This window comes from Ahaetulla prasina, chromosome 5 (genome assembly GCF_028640845.1).
Source record: "Ahaetulla prasina isolate Xishuangbanna chromosome 5, ASM2864084v1, whole genome shotgun sequence".
Lineage (NCBI taxonomy): Eukaryota > Metazoa > Chordata > Lepidosauria > Squamata > Colubridae > Ahaetulla > Ahaetulla prasina.
In genome coordinates, this window is record NC_080543.1 from 10,837,748 (window position 1) to 10,853,455 (window position 15,708).

Here is a 15,708-nt window from a genome sequence, read left to right on the forward strand (position 1 = left end):
GTCCGGTTCATATAATAATAATAATAATAATAATAATAATAATAATAATAATAATAATAATAATAATAATAATAATAATAATAATAATAATAATAATAAATAATAATAATAAATAATAATAATAACATAACATAACATAACATCAGAGTTGGAAGGGACCTTGGAGGCCTTCTAGTCCAACCCCCTGCCCAGGCAGGAAACCCTACACCATCTCAGTCAGATGGTTATCCAACATTTTCTTAAAAATTTCCAGTGTTGGAGCATTCACAACTTCTGAAGGCAAGTCGTTCCACTTATTAATTGTTCTAACTGTCAGGAAATTTCTCCTTAGTTCTAAGTTGCTTCTTTCCTTGATCAGTTTCCACCCATTGCTTCTTGTTCTACCCTCAGGTGCTCTGGAGAACAGCCCAACTCCCACTTCTCTGTGGCAGCCCCTGAGATATTGGAACACTGCTATCATGTCTCCCTAGTCCTTCTTTTTGTTAAACTAGACATACCCAGTTCCTGCAACCGTTCTTCATATGTTTTATCCTCCAGTCCCTAATCATCTTTGTTGCTCTTCTCTGCACTCTTTCTAGAGTCTCAACATCTTTTTACATCGTGGCGACCAAAACTGGATGCAATATTCCAAGTGTGGCCTTACCAAGGCATTATAAAGTGGTACTAGCACTTCACGTGATCTTGATTCTATCCTCTGTTTATGCAGCCCAGAACTGTGTTGGCTTTTTTAACAGCTGCTGCACACTGCTGGCTCATATCTAGATGGTTATCCACTAGGACTCCAAGATCCCTCTCACAGGTACTACTATTGAGCAAGGTACCACATATACGGTACTGGTGCATTTTGTTTTTTTGGCCTAAATGTAGAACCTTACTTTTTTCACTGTTGAATTTCATTTTGTTAGATAGCGCCCAATGTTCAAGTCTGTCAAGATCTTTCTGTAACTTGAGCCTATCTTCTGGAGTGTTGGCTATTCCTGCCAGCTTGGTGTCATCTGCAAATTTGATGAGTTCCCCATCTATCCCCTCGTAATAATAATAATAATAATAATAATAATAATAATAATAATAATAATAATAATAATAATAATAATAATAATAATAATAATAATAATAATAATAATAATAATAATAATAATAATAATAATATTTTAATTTGTATACCGCCCTTCTCCCGAAGGACTCAGGGCGGTGCACAGCCAGAATAAAAATACGAAAAGAAACAATACATATAATATTAAGAACACCCCTTAAAAAACTTATTCAATTGGCCAAAAATTTAAAATACAATAACACCCTATAAAAATTTACAAAAATTTAAAACCCATAAAAGTAAATTAAAATTTTTAAAATCAAGCCAGTCCAGCTAGACGGAATAAATACGTTTTAAGTTCGCGGCGAAAGGTCCGAAGGTCGGATAGTTGACGAAGTCCAGGGGGAAGTTCGTTCCACAGGGTAGGAGCCCCCACAGAGAAGGCCCTCCCCCTGGGGGCCGCCAGTCGACATTGTTTGGCTGACGGCACCCTAAGGAGTCCCTCTCTGTGAGAATGCACCGGTCGCTGGGAGATAGAAGATGGCAGTATCTCTCTTCTTTCCCATCCTTTCCTGCTCAAAAACATTGAATTCTTTTTTCCCGCCCCCCCAAACTACAGATGAAAATGGCGGCAGCTCGTGAGCAGAACCAGAAAGTGGCATCTTATAACTTGGGCGTAGCGGAAGCCATGCGAAAACAGAAGAACGAAAAGCTGGCCGAGCCTTTTGTAAGAGCCCCACCTCCATCCCCGCCATCCTTTGCACAGCTATACGTTGCCCTTCTCTCTAGCTAGGCTTTTCGGTTCTGTTGGACTACGAGTCCCATGATCTCAATTGTATGATGAACGGTTGGGGAACCTAAGTGTCAAACTCGATTTCATTGAGGGCCACATCAGGGTGTTTGACCTCGGGGTGGGTGGGTAGGACAGAGTGGGCGTGGCCAGAGTGGGCTGGCCAGCTCATTTGTCACTTGTGTGTGGCGGCCTGAGTGCTCTGCCAGAGAAAATGGGCTCCCGAGCTCCGTTTTCAGCTGCGACGGCCTCCTGCAACCCTCTGCCAGTGAAAACGGACCTTGTGAGGGGCCGTGTGTAGGCCCGTATGTGGGCCTTGCGAGGGCTGCGTTTTCACTGGCACAGGCACCGTGGGCCAGTCCTTTGCTGTTTCCAGGGTGAGTCCGCGGGCCAGATCTAAGCATCCCATGGGCCAGATCCGCCCTCCCAGGCCTTCAGTTTGACACCCCTGGTCTAGACAATTGAAGAGAAGAACTAGGGATGATATGATAGAACTCTTCCAGTACTTCAGGGACAGTGAGAGAAAAGAGTGGATTAACTTAGTCTCCAAAGCATCAGAGATCAGGACAAGAAATAATGGGTGGATGCTTGTAAAAGAGAGATCCAAGCTAGAAGTAAGAACAGATTTTCTGGCAGTGAGAAAAATTAATCGATGGAATTGCTTGCCTCCTAGTGTTAGGATTGCTCCATCACTGGAGGTTTTCAAGAAGAGACAGGACAACCATTTGTCTTGAATGGGATAGGACAGTGTTGGTGAATCTTTTTGGCCCCGAGTGCCAAAATGGGAGCACATGAACGTGCATGGGGGAATGCTGGAAACCGGAAGAGCAGCTCCTCGGCACACATGCACACACCGGGAAGCTGAGCTTCTGGTTTCCAGCATTCACATGCATGCCGGTCATCTGGTCTTCTGGTTCCTGGCATGCGTGCGTTTGTGAAGACCAGCTGGCCAGCGTGCATGTGCGTACCAGAAACCAGAAGCTCAGCTTCCTGGTATGTGCTTGTGCACTAGGGAGCTGCTCTTCCGGTTTCTGGTAGTCCTGCATGTGTGAAGAGCAGCTGGTGCCAGAACCCGGAAGAGCAATGGGCAACGGCTGGCGTACCCGGAGGGATGGCTCTGCGTGCCACTTCCGGCATGCATGTCATAGGTTCACCATCACTGGGATAGGATCTCCTACCATGGATAGGGGATTGGATTAGAACAGCAGTCACCAACACTGAGAGAGAGACCGAATGAAAGAGAATCAGAGAGAGAGAGAGAATCAGAATGAAAGAGAGAATGAGAGAGAAAGAGTGAGAGAAAATGAGTGGGAGAGGGGGGAGAGAGAGAAAGAGAGATGAGACAATGAGAGAGAAAGTGGGAGAGGGGGAAAATGAGTGGGAGAGGTGGAGAGAGAGAATGAGAGAGAATGAGTGGGAGAGAGAGAGAAAGAGGGGGAGAGAGAATGAGAGAGAAAGTGGGAGAGAAAATGAGTGGCAGAGGTGGGGGAGAGAGAGACAATGAGAGAAAAAGAGTGGGAGAGAGAGAGAGAAAGAGAGAGGGGGAGAGAAAGAGAGAGATAAGAGAATGAGAGAGAATGAGTGGGAGAGAAAGGGGAGGGGGGGAGAAAGAGAGAGAGAAAGAAGAGGGAGAAGGCCTGAAGGACCCTATCCCATCACTGGGAGTCCAGGCACTTCAGCAAGCGGCACTCTGGGTTCGTATTAGTGGTCCGCGGGTTTTAAAATTATGAACTTGGTGGTCCCTGAAGTCCAAAAGGTTGGGGACCCCTGGATTAGAAGACCTCCAAGGTCCTTTCCAACCCTATTATTTTATGTTCTCTGAGCGTCAGATCATGGCCAGCACACACTTCCCGTCTTGTTCAACACCCCCTGTTTATTCACGTCAAGATTTGTGCTTCTTTTCTTCAGAGGTCCTTCATTTTTGAGAAGAGGCCGCCCAGTTCTACCCTTCATGAGAAGCAAGAGGAATACGCCCAGCATTTGGACATGCAGCTGGAGTGCAGAAAAGCCAGAGACGCAAAGCACAAACAGGAACAAGACTTCATTGACCGCTTGCAGCAAGTTCAGCTGGCAGAAGAGTGAGACCTTTGGGAGAAGTTGGTCTCCTTCTTCAGTATTTATCGATGAGTCCAAGTTTTCAGTGCCTCTTTCCCAGGCTTTCTAACGGTCGTAATTACGATGAGTCTGAAAGTCCTGCAGAACCCACAGGCTCACCTGGTTGGAAGATCTGGTGATTCCAGATTGAGATTTTCACAGTTGACTGGTTTAGATTAGCCCTACGAAAAGACTGGAATATCGTAGATATATCTGACCACCATTATTCTCAACCAGATGATAATGATGGGAGTTACTGTATTTTTCAGACTATAAGACGCACCTGACTATAAGACGCACATAAATTTAGTAGAGGAAAACAACAAAAAAAGTTTTCGGCCTACCTTTTTTTGGGCCTTTTTTAAAGGCCTTTTCTAGTCTTTTTTAGCCTGTTTCTGGGGCTTTTTTTTTGACCCATTTTTGCGGCTTTTTGTGGCCCATTTTTGAGGCTTTTTGCAGACCATTTTCAAGGCTTTTTGGGGTCATTTTCAAGGGTTTTGGGAGGCCATTTTCGAGGCTTTTTTGGCCCCTTTTCAAGGCTTTTTTGGCCCGTTTTCGAGGCTTTTTTGGGTCATTTTCAAGGATTTTTGGGGGGTCATTTTTGAGGCTTTTTGGCCTGTTTTTAAAAATGGTCTGAAAAAAACCCCAAAAATGGGCCAAAAAAGCCCCGAAAACAAGCCAAAAAAAGCCCCCAAAATGGGCTGAAATATGCCTCAAAAACGGACCCAAAAAGCCTCAAAAACAGGCAAAAAAAGCCCCTGAAACAGGCCCAGAAAGCCTCGAAAATGGGCTGAAAAAAGGCCTGAAAACAGGGCTTGCAGAGGCAAAAAAAAATTGGCTGACGGGTGAGCGGGGTTTCAGCAATATTCAGCCTATAAGAGCCACAGACATTTTCGGCCCCCTTTGGGAGACAAAACAGTGCATTTTATAATCCGAAAAATAGGTATAAGCAGACTCATTCAGAAGGATCTAGAGTTTAGGAAGCTTCTTCCACTCAATTGTTCATTCTACAACTTCTTCCTTCTTCCAACATGTATCCTTACGTTGCTCTTGACTGCAGATTCAAAGTAAGGGCATATGGTGTAGCACCAAAACCTGAGCTCTATCATGGAATACATATTGGAGCAGTGGTGGGATTCAGCCAGTTCACACCACTTCGGGAGAACCGGTTGTTAACTTTCTGAGCAGTTTGGCGAACTGGTTGTTGGAAGAAATCATTAGGGCAGAGAACCGGTTGTTAAATTACTTGAATCCCACCACTGCATTGGAGTAGTAATGCAATCTTTTATCTCAAACATGCAAAGTGCTTTTCCTTCTCCACTGCCTTGGCCTTTATTGTCTGCATCTTCAGTGCTTAACATAAAGTATGCCAAGCTGTGTCTTCACTTTACAGTCCTTGTTTAGTGACTGCTTTAGGTACTGTTTGAAGTTACAATAGGGATGAGAAAATAACTTTGCTATCAATAGCAATAGCACTTAGGCTTATTTACTGCTCCATAGTGCTTTACAGAACTCTGAGCGGTTTACAGAGTCAGCCTCTTGCCCTCAACAATCTGGGTCCTCATTTTACCCACCTCGGAAGAATGGAAGGCTGAGTCAACCTTGAGCCCCATCAGGATCAAATTCCAGGCTGTGGATACGGTTAGCCTGCAATACTGCATTCTAACCACCGTGCCACCAGAGGTCCTATATCCATGATGGCGAACCTATGGCATACAGAGCCATAGAGGTGGCATGCAGAGCCCTCTCTGCTGGCACATGCGCCCTCACTCCAGGTCAGATCTCCGTGGTGTTTCTTTCGTGAGCTTCTGTTTCCCTGCAAATGATGAAACAGAATGTTGTGCCTCGCCCGCCCCCCTCTCTGCAGCCGGGCCCCTCCCATCTCCTGTTATCTGAGCCAGAGACTGATAATGAAGAAGAATGGCCTGGCATGCCTCCAACCTCCAGCACCATGCCCGGACAGACTGAGCAAATAAACCTCCCCCCCACAGCGTGTGAGCAAGAAGCCAGCCACAAGCTAGAATTGCTGGCACCTGACAAAACGTGGACAGATCCCCGCTTCCGGAGAATGGAGAGGCGACGTCAGCAAAAGGAAGGGAGGGGCAGGCCTGGATAAGTGCTGAGTCATGGAGCCACACTCCATGGCCTATATAAAGGATCTGCTTTCTGGCATTCCTTGAGTCAGGCAAAGTCTAATCTTGTTGCTGAAGTCACACCTTGGATTCCTGCCTGCCCTGAGAACTCTGACAGGAATTTGGCAAAGCTGCAGAGGCTTTGTGGCCACGCTTGATACAGACTTCCCAGACCCGGCCATCAGAGGAGGAGTGGGACACGACACAGAAGCTCACGAAAGAAAAATATCTTATCTTTTGCCACACTGCCAGTGTTGGGACACCCTGCCTCCCACTGGCCAGCTGGTCTTTGGGTCTCTGTTGCGCATGCACGCATGTCCGCGCATGTGCACATTTGCGCATGACTGAACATGCAGTCATTCACACATGACTGCGCATGTGCATTTTGTGCATGTCCACGCATGCGCACATTCACATGCACACCTTTCAGTTTTGGGCATGCACACACACAGTTTGGACATAGCCATCACTGTCCTATATTAACGTTTGCAACCTTTGTAGTTTCATCTCTTTCAGTCATGTTTTTGCCATTACATTTCTTTTACTACATGTTGGTCTATTTTTTTTCTTTTTCATACCTCATGAGTGGAGAAACTGCCTAAACAAACTATTTCTTTCTGAGTTGCTTTCCTCCAGAAGTTCCCTAAAAATGCTAACCCTAAGTTAACAATCTCAGCTCTGTGACTTATTTAGTTGATTAGAATGCTGGGTGGCTCACAGCTGCTGCCTAAAATGGACAAGACTCTAATCAGTTTTACACTGACACCTCCTCCCCACTCCTAAGCAGTTCATAATAGGGAACAGGGCATTCTTTTCAAAGTGTATTCCCCATTCTATGTCAGCTTACTCTCTTCTGATCCCTTTTTCTCCAATGAATATAATACAAATATTATGTAAGAATAATAGATTACAAATATTTATTTTCTTGCTAATTATCCCAGCACTAGGGTGATTATTCAAAAGGGTGGGGGATTGGGGAAAAAGGACTATAAGATTTGCCCTTTTATCCAGCGATCTTATGAGTTGAGTTCTAGAAATCTTATGCACCATTTAGGCTTACCCAGATATTTAGGGCCATATCCTTCTGAAGCCGATGTAAAATTGTAAGCATAATGGCATTAATATGCTTTTTGACTGCTTTGCTTAAGGACCAATTTGATGGTCCCAATTGTCACCCTCACTAATTAAGATTTACCTGTAGGAGCTCAGCTGTCAACATAACTGGGGCTTTCAAGATCTGAGGGAAATGCTATAGTTTTGGGGAGCCCAATCCTAACCCACTTGCTTTAGATACCTGCTGGCTAACCTAAAAATCAAATCAAACAACATGTCATACTATGTTGAGGACCACCCAGGACTAAATCTTACTGAAATCATACTGGCTGATTCCTAGTCTTCTATCTACTTTTCTAGATTAGCTGCCCAACGAGCAAAGTATCTAAGAGACAAGATGGAAGAAAATCAAATTTATAAGACGGCCCTTGATACACAGGTAAATTGCACAAAAACAAGCAGTTTCAATCTAGAACAAGTGTGTATGAGTTTGTGATCATGAAAGGAAGTCTCTTTTCCTACATACACACCAGTGGTGGGTTGCTACCAGTTCGCCCTGGATTGGGTGAACTGGTGGCGGCAACGGGAGGCTCTGCCCACCCACCTGGACGCATCATGCATGTGCATGAGCGTGCGCGCCCCCACAAGCAAGCCAGTAGCGATGGGTCTTGAAACCCACTACTGACACACACATGGCTCATTAAATTTAGTGGGATTACTTTTATATACATATATGGCATAGGGCCGGGCTACTTACGGGACCGTCTGCTGCCACCGAATGCCTCCCACCGACCCGTGCGCTCTCACAGGGAGGGACTCCTCAGGGTGCCATCGGCCAGGCAGTGCCGACTGGCGATGCCCAGGGGAAGGGCCTTTTCTGTGGGGGCCCCCACCCTCTGGAACGAGCTTCCCCCAGGACTTCGCCAACTTCCCGACCTTCGAACCTTCCGCCGCGAGCTTAAGACACATCTATTTATCTGCGCAGGACTGGACTAGATTTTTTTAAATTTTTAAGTGTTTAAATTTTAAATTGGGTTTTAAATGGGGTTTTCTTATTTATATCTTTATTTTAAATATGCGGCCTATGTAATAAGTTTTTTAAATTAATGTTTTACTTTGTATATATATATATGTTTTTTAATATGGCTGTACACCGTCCTGAGTCCCTAGGGAGATAGGGTGGTATAAAAGTACGAATAATAAATAAATAAATAAAATAAATGACTGAAGTTACAGTGGCACTGAAAAAAGTGACTTATGACCGTTTTATACACATGACCATTGCAGCATCCCCGTGGTCATGTGATCAAAATTCAACTGCTTAGCAACCGGCACGTATATATGACAGTTGCAGTGTCCCAGAGTCATGTGATCCACTTTTACGTTCTGACCAGCAAAGTCAATTGGGAAGCCAGATTCACTTAACAACCGCATTACTAACTTAGCAACCACAGTGGTTCAGTTATTACGGCAAGAATGGCTGTAAAACGGGGCAACCAACATTCATTTAACAAATGTCTCACTTAGCAACAGAAAGTTTGGCCTCAATTGTGGTCGTAGCTCGAGGACTCCCTGTACATAAAACAACCTTCCTAAGAATGAATTACTGTGAGCAAGTTGTCTTTTTTGATTTAAATTCCCCTCTCTTTTTTTTTGTACCTAGATAAAATTAAGGCCGGCTCCCTTGCCTGAGTACCTGCCTAATTCAACGGAGGTCATTTTTGGGAAGAACGACATGAATGAAGAGAAAATGGAGGAGAGAAAGAAACGTGCTCGGGAATATTCCAAGTATCAGTTGCAGGCAGTTGCAGACCGTAAAAGGACGGCCATTCTTAACCAGCTGGTGGATCAAAGGAGAGCTAACGACATGATTCAAAGAGCTAAGAAACAGTTAAGATTGTTGTTGTTGTTGTTAGTAGCAAAGTTGTGTCCGACCCATCGCGACCCCATGGACAACGTTCCTCCAGGCCTTCCTGTCCTCTAACATCCCCCGGAATCCATTTAAGCTCACCCCGACTGCTTCAGTGACTCCATCCAGCCACCTCATTCTCTGCCGTCCCCTTCTTCTTTTGCCCTCAATCTTTCCCAGCATTCGGCTCTTCTCCAGTGTGTCCTTCCTTCTCATTAGGTTGCCAAAGAAACAGATGGAAACTGTGAAGGGTTAATATCACTTTATAATGTCTTGATAAGGCCACAGTTGGAATATTGCATCCAGTTTTGGTCGCTGTGACATAAAAAAAAGATGCTGAGACTCTGGAAAGAGTGCAGAGTATAGCAACAAAGATGATTAGAAGACTACAACATATGAAGTCCTTTGGGGATTTTAAAGGTGATCTTGGAGCACCTTGGAATCAAACTGGCCACCAACTCAACTCCTATAATATTCAGTGAATGGTGGAGGATGGAAGGATTTATGTTTCTTGCAGTCATCTGGTTGTTATTGCTAACAACCAGATTACTTCAGGGCAGGGGTGGTATTCACTTATCTTCACTACTGGTTTGCAAATGTGAGTGCGCGCGCGCACGACACCTCCGCGCATGCGCAGGACCTTCTGTGCATGCGCAGAGTGTCAAAAACGGGACATGATGACCTCCGGGCAGGTGGGCGGTGTCGTGTCCCACTCCTCCGCTGACCGCCGGGTCAGGGAAATCCGAATCAGGCGTGCCTCTGCAGCTCTGCCAAAGTCCTAGCAAAGTTCTCAAGGCAGGCAGGAGACCAGAAAGTGACTTCAGCAAGATAAGGTAGACTTTGCCTGACTCAGAGGATGCCAGAAAGCAGATCCTTTATATAGGCCATGGGGTGTGGCTCCATGACTCTGCACTTATCCTGGCCTGCCCCTCCCTTCCTTCTGTTGACACCGCTTATCAATTCTTCTGAAGCGAGAGTCACTCCAGTCTGCAGCTGTTGGTAATTGACCTTCCTCAGGCTCACATGCTGTGGGGGAGTGGAGGGGTCTAGTTGCTCCGTTTGCCTGGGCAAGGAGCCAGGGCTGGGGGCTGGAGGCGCTTCTTCTTCCTCAGCCTGTCTGGGCATGGAGCCAGGGCTGGGGCCGGGAGGCATGCTAGGACATTCCTCAGCGTTCGGAAGCAGATAAGAAGGCCCCGGCTGCGGGGAAAGCGGACGAGGCACAACAGGCGGAGCCTCCCACAGCCACCACTACTGGTTCTCCCAAACTGGATAGAACCGGCTGAATACCACCACTGCTTCAGGGAATATAAATCCTTCCGTTCTCCACCATTCAGTCAGAACTGAAGAAGCTTCTTGGATGAGAAGTGAAACATCTTCAGGGAAAAACAAAATCCAGTTGCCTTTTGAAAAAAAAAAAAAAAGCACCTTTAGGACAACCATGACCCGGTTGACTGAGGATCTCCACAGACATTTAACAAAAAGAAGTCTTTTCCAGGTGCGTTTTCTACCACTGGGTACCCACTTAGGTATGGTTGACAAAATAAGATGACGGTGGCGAATGTAGAACGAATGCATACATTTTAACGCTCACTTGTGTGATAGCGTTGTAGAACCACTAGAACAGTGGTTCTCAACCTGTGGGTCGTGACCCCGTTGGGGGTCAAATGACGATTTGCCAGGGGTCGCCTAAGACAACCGGAAATATGGGAAGTATACTTGCGAGTCGAAGAATCGCGCTCCAATGGTTGACTCCACAAGCCAGCTGCAGGCTCTTCAAATTGCTAGCCGAATTCGGCTTCAGGCGCGATGAATTAAAAAAGAGAGAAATCTTTGCTCTGATGTCTCCCTCTCAAGCCAGCTGCGATCACTCCCAATCGCTAGCCTAATCTGGCTTCAGGCGCGATAAACTTAATAGGGGAGGAGTCTCCGCTTTAATGCCTCCGTCCTCAAGGCAATCACAAGCAGTTCAGATCGCTAGCCAATACGGCTTCAGGCGCGATAAATTCAAAACGAAAATAATTTTACGGTTGGGGTCGCCACATCGTGGGGAATTGTATTAAAGGGGTCGCAGCACTATAAAGGTTGAGAACACTGCACTAGAACTTCAATTTCATCCAAGGCAAGTCAAGGAATCCAGACCCATCCAAACAGGGAGTAGAATTTACTTCATATTTTCCTCCTTGTTTGCCTTGAACCAGCTTCTTCTCTTCAGTTAACTTACTACCCCCTTGGTGGCTTTTGAACCACCACTCCGTCTCTCAAATTGGAAGGAGGGAAAAAGGTGAAACACAGAATCATGACAGAAGGACACAAGATAGATCTACAATTCTCAGCTACAATCACAATTGAGGCTAACATTTCTGTTGCTAAGCGAGTGAATTTTACCCCATTTTACAACCTTTCCTGCCCCAATTGTTAAGTGAATCACTGCAATTGTTAAGTGAGTAGCATGGCTGCTAAGTGAATTCTGGCTCCCCCCATTGACTTTACTTGTCAGACATTTGCAAAAGGGGATCGCATGGCCCGTAGGACACTGCGACGGTCATAAATTTGAACCAGTTTGCCAAGGAGTTGAATTTTTGATCACGTGACCATGGAGACGCTGCAGCGGTCGTAAGCGTGAAAAATGGCCATGGGTCATTTTTTTTCCCAGTGCCGTTGAAACTTCGAATGGTCACTAAACAAACTGTCATTAAGTCGAGGACTACCTGTCATTCTCCTTGCCTTAAAACCCTTTTGATATTCTTCTAGGTGGATGGCGGAGAAAGGTGAGCGAATGGAGAGGCTCTTCCAGATGAACCTGGCTATCCAAGAGGACTGGCGGAAAAGCGCAGGGCTGAAGCGACAGCGAGATTACGAGGAGAAGCTCTTCCAGCGGTAAGCAGCCATCTAGAGCAGAGTTCCTCAATTTTTCTGGCTTTGCAGGCCCGTGGCAGGGTGGAGAAGGGATAATTCCACACAAGCAATGGGCAAGTTCATGTGCGCATGTGACTCCATTTGCACGCGTGATCAGCCGCCGCTTCTGCAGCCCGGTTCCAAATGGCTCACAGCCAGGGTTGAAATGTAAAATTTGTTACTACCGGTTCTGTGGGCGTGGCTTGGTGGTGGTGGGTAATGTGACTAGGTGGGTGTGGCCAACTTTTTTTTTTCTTTTAAAAGCATTTTTTCTACAACCTCTTCAGCCGAAGAGGCTGTAAAAAAATGCTTTTAAAAGCCTCTGACGATCCCAGCTGAGCAGCGTGATCATCAGAGGCTTTTTTTTTTACTTTTAAAAGCATTTTTTTCAGCCGAAGAAAAAATGCTTTTAAAAGTAAAAAAAAAAAACCTCTGATGATCGTGTGGCTCAGCTGGGCATGTGGGGAGGGCGGGGATTTTTGCTACCGGTTTTCCGAACCACCTGCCACCATCGTTATCAGATCGGGCAATCCGGTCCGAACTGGGAGCATTTCACCCCTGCTCACAGTGCAGGAATGACCCAGGGATTGGGGGACCCCTGATCTAGAGGAGGGGTCACCAACCTTTAGGACTTCAGGGACCACTAAATTCATAATTTTAAATCCCGTGGACCACTAATATGATCTGCGTAATGACCAGCTGGGTGGGCGTGGCTAGGTGGTCATGTGACTGGGTGAGTGTGGCCAACTCAATGTCATTCCCATCGAGGGGCGCCTCAACGGTCTCTACTCGCCCCTCTTCTCCCAGCCATTCCTCGCCTGGGCTCCTTAGGGCGCTAACTAGTTTAGTTTAGTTTAGTTTAGTTTAGTTTAGTTTAGTTTAGTTTAGTTTAGTTTAGTTTAGTTTAGTTTAGTTTAGTTTAGTTTAGTTTAGTTTAGTTTAGTTTAATTTAATTTCTATACCGCCCTTCTCCTGAAGGACTCAGGGCAGTTTACAGCCAGATAAAACACAGTTATACACATAGCACAGAATTAAAAAACCTGTTAAAAATCTAATTCAATAGGCTGAAATAAAACTAAAAACAATAATACTTAAAAACAATAATAGAACTATAAAACCCCTATTAAAATTACTATTACGTTAAGCCAGCCCTGCGCGGTAAAACAAAAACGTCTTCAACTTGCGACGAAAGGTCCGGAGGTCAGGGAGTTGTTGTATCCCTGGAGGCAGCTCATTCCAAAGGGCAGGTATTCCCACAGAGAAGGCCCTCCCCCTGGGGGTCGCCAGTCGACATTGTTTGACTGACGACACCCTGAGGAGGCCCTCCCTATGGGAGCGCACAGATCGATGGGAGGCTATTGGTGGCAGAAGGCGGTCCCGTAAATAACCCAGTCCTATGCCATGGAGCGCTTTAAAGGTGGTAACCAACACCTTGAATTGCACCCGGAAGACCACAGGAAGCCAGTGCAGCTTGCGCAGGAGAGGTGTTACATGGGAGCCTCGAGTTGCTCCCTCTATTACCCGTGCAGCCGCATTCTGGACCAACTGGAGCCTCCGGGTGCTCTTCAAGGGAGCCCCATGTAGAGAGCATTTTGTTGATGCTAAGTTGTTGATGCTAAGCAGCCACCACAAGAAAGAGCTGGCAAAACATCTCAGTTCAAATTGGATCTGACCGAGAAAAAGGCTCAACAGAAGTACCTCTCTGAGGACTAGGAGCATAGGCTTTCCAAGCAGAGGGAAGACCTGTGGGAGTGCCAGGCCAGCTACCAGAGCCTGGAGGCTCAGCGGGCTGAGATGGTCAGCCAGTTCCAGGCCATGAGGCAGTCCCACTGGAACAAGGCCCTCCAGCTCTTCACCAGCAGCAGCGCTTCCCTCCAGCCTTCGCCCAAAGCCCCACACCAGGAGGCTGAAGCAGACCCCAGGTCAGAATTTCTGCCCTCCTCCGACCCACACAAAAAGACCCTGAAGGAGGAGACTCTCTGCAGCAACACAAACGTTCATTGCACGTATCTGGCCCAGGGGCCGTAGTTTGAGGACCCCTAATTTAGTGCAATATAAAAAATGCAAATAATTTTTCTGTGGACCACCAAAATTTTCTCACGGACCACCAGTGGTCCACGGACCGCCAGTTGGTGACCACTGATCTAGAGAACCCCCCATCTTTGACTCAAATTTGGTAATCTGGGACAAATCCTTGGATTTCTGAGACTGGAAGATGTAAGTGGGGAAGGGTGCTATTTGGCCTTTGTCACCTTCGTTTTATAGACAATCAACATTGATGCAAATACCTTAAGGGGGGGTGGAATTTGTGCACAAGGTCCATAAAATCTGTTAGGATATTGAACTTAATAGCTGGAACAGTAAAGTGTATAATAGGCCAGAACCAGAGGTGGGATTCAGCCAGTTCAGAACGGTTCAGGCATACCGGTAGCTCCAACGATTAGCTGAGAGGAAACCAGTTCACTCCAACGATCAGCTGAACCCGCCCGCCCGCCCCTGTTCTCTACCGACCTATATTTCCTTTTTTTAAGCCCAGCTGATAGGCATAGCAGAGCAGATTGCTGCTCCTCAGCTGTTTTACTCACTGGGGCTGCAGTAGAAGGTATGTTTTAGCACCAATCATACTGGTTGTTACATCAGTTGAATCCGACCACCGGCCAGAACACACATTTGTAGTTGATTAGTCTTTCTTATCTCCTGCTCATTTGCCTTGCCTGTTAGTAGCTCAGATTCATGTAGAGAGCTTAACCTTGCAACAAATCTTTATACTCGTTTGAACCAGTGGTGGGATTCAAATAATTTAACAACCAGTTCTCTGCCCTAATGACCAGTTGGGTAGGCGTGGCTCGGTGGTCATGTGACCGTATGGGCGTGGCCAACTCAATGTCATTCACATCGATGGGTGCTTCGCCTTAGCTGTAACAAGGGTTAACCAGAGAGGCAGTTTCTGTAAGCAGGGCAATAAAGATTAGGCTAGAAACAACACCAGAATGTTTCCTTCCTGATTAGCCCTGTAAAGTGGAAAAAACCCAAAAGGAGATTTCTTCCAACAACCGGTTCTCCGAACTGCTTAAAAAGTTAACAACCGGTTCTCCCGAATTGGTGCGAACCGGCTGAATCCCACCACTGGTTTGAACTGCTTGAATCTCCAAGGTGTCCTTGGTCCTTGACAAAGAAGCCTTTGAAAAAAAGCGAATTTATTGGTCTTTCTTCCCAAGAAGATGAATTTTAAAAACAAACAAACATTTCTCTCTCCTTGATCTGCAGGGCGGGAGACAAACTTATGCTCTTGGATCAGTGTGCAAGATATCGTCGTTGTTATCAGTGCAAGAAAGGCCTGAACAAATTTGGAGAAAATAAGATATGGACAGACAGTAAATATATCCCCGGATCTCGGTTAATGGTTTGAAGCAGCGCCATTTGTTTACACCTTCCTTTTCGTCTTATAAGTGCTTTTGAAATTGGTTTTTTTTTTAAAAAAAGAAAATCTGATTGTGTGAACGTGCTTATGATTTGATTCTTGTAGCCCTGTGATATAAATTTCTAATATTTTTTTTCCTTTTCTGGTGACAAGAATATGTGGTTGTTTTTTTTAATTAAAGATATATATGTATGAGTGTGTATTATGGAATACGACCCCCCCCTCACATTGCATAAAACATACATCTTTATTAATTTTTAGAAAGTGGGCGGGTTGATCTTCTCAGGCGGAATGCGAGAGTGGCATATTTTAAAAGATACTGATTGCCTTTTTTGTATATTTGTGGGGTTTTTTTGTTTGTATTTTAAAGCATCAATGTTT

At 45.6% G+C, this 15,708-nt stretch overlaps 1 protein-coding gene across 1 annotated transcript in view; it reads left to right on the forward strand.

Moving 5' to 3' along the window:
• CCDC81 (coiled-coil domain containing 81) overlaps positions 1-15,422 on the forward strand; it is a 44,809-nt gene extending 29,387 nt beyond the window's left edge. The window contains exons 10-15 of the mRNA XM_058185629.1: positions 1,653-1,760; positions 3,732-3,901; positions 7,463-7,541; positions 8,766-8,992; positions 11,763-11,888; positions 15,174-15,422. Of these exons, the coding sequence (XP_058041612.1) occupies positions 1,653-1,760; positions 3,732-3,901; positions 7,463-7,541; positions 8,766-8,992; positions 11,763-11,888; positions 15,174-15,315 (852 nt within the window). The 3' untranslated portion in view covers positions 15,316-15,422. The remainder of the gene's footprint in view (positions 1-1,652; positions 1,761-3,731; positions 3,902-7,462; positions 7,542-8,765; positions 8,993-11,762; positions 11,889-15,173) is intronic.
• The last annotated feature ends 286 nt before the right edge of the window (positions 15,423-15,708 follow it).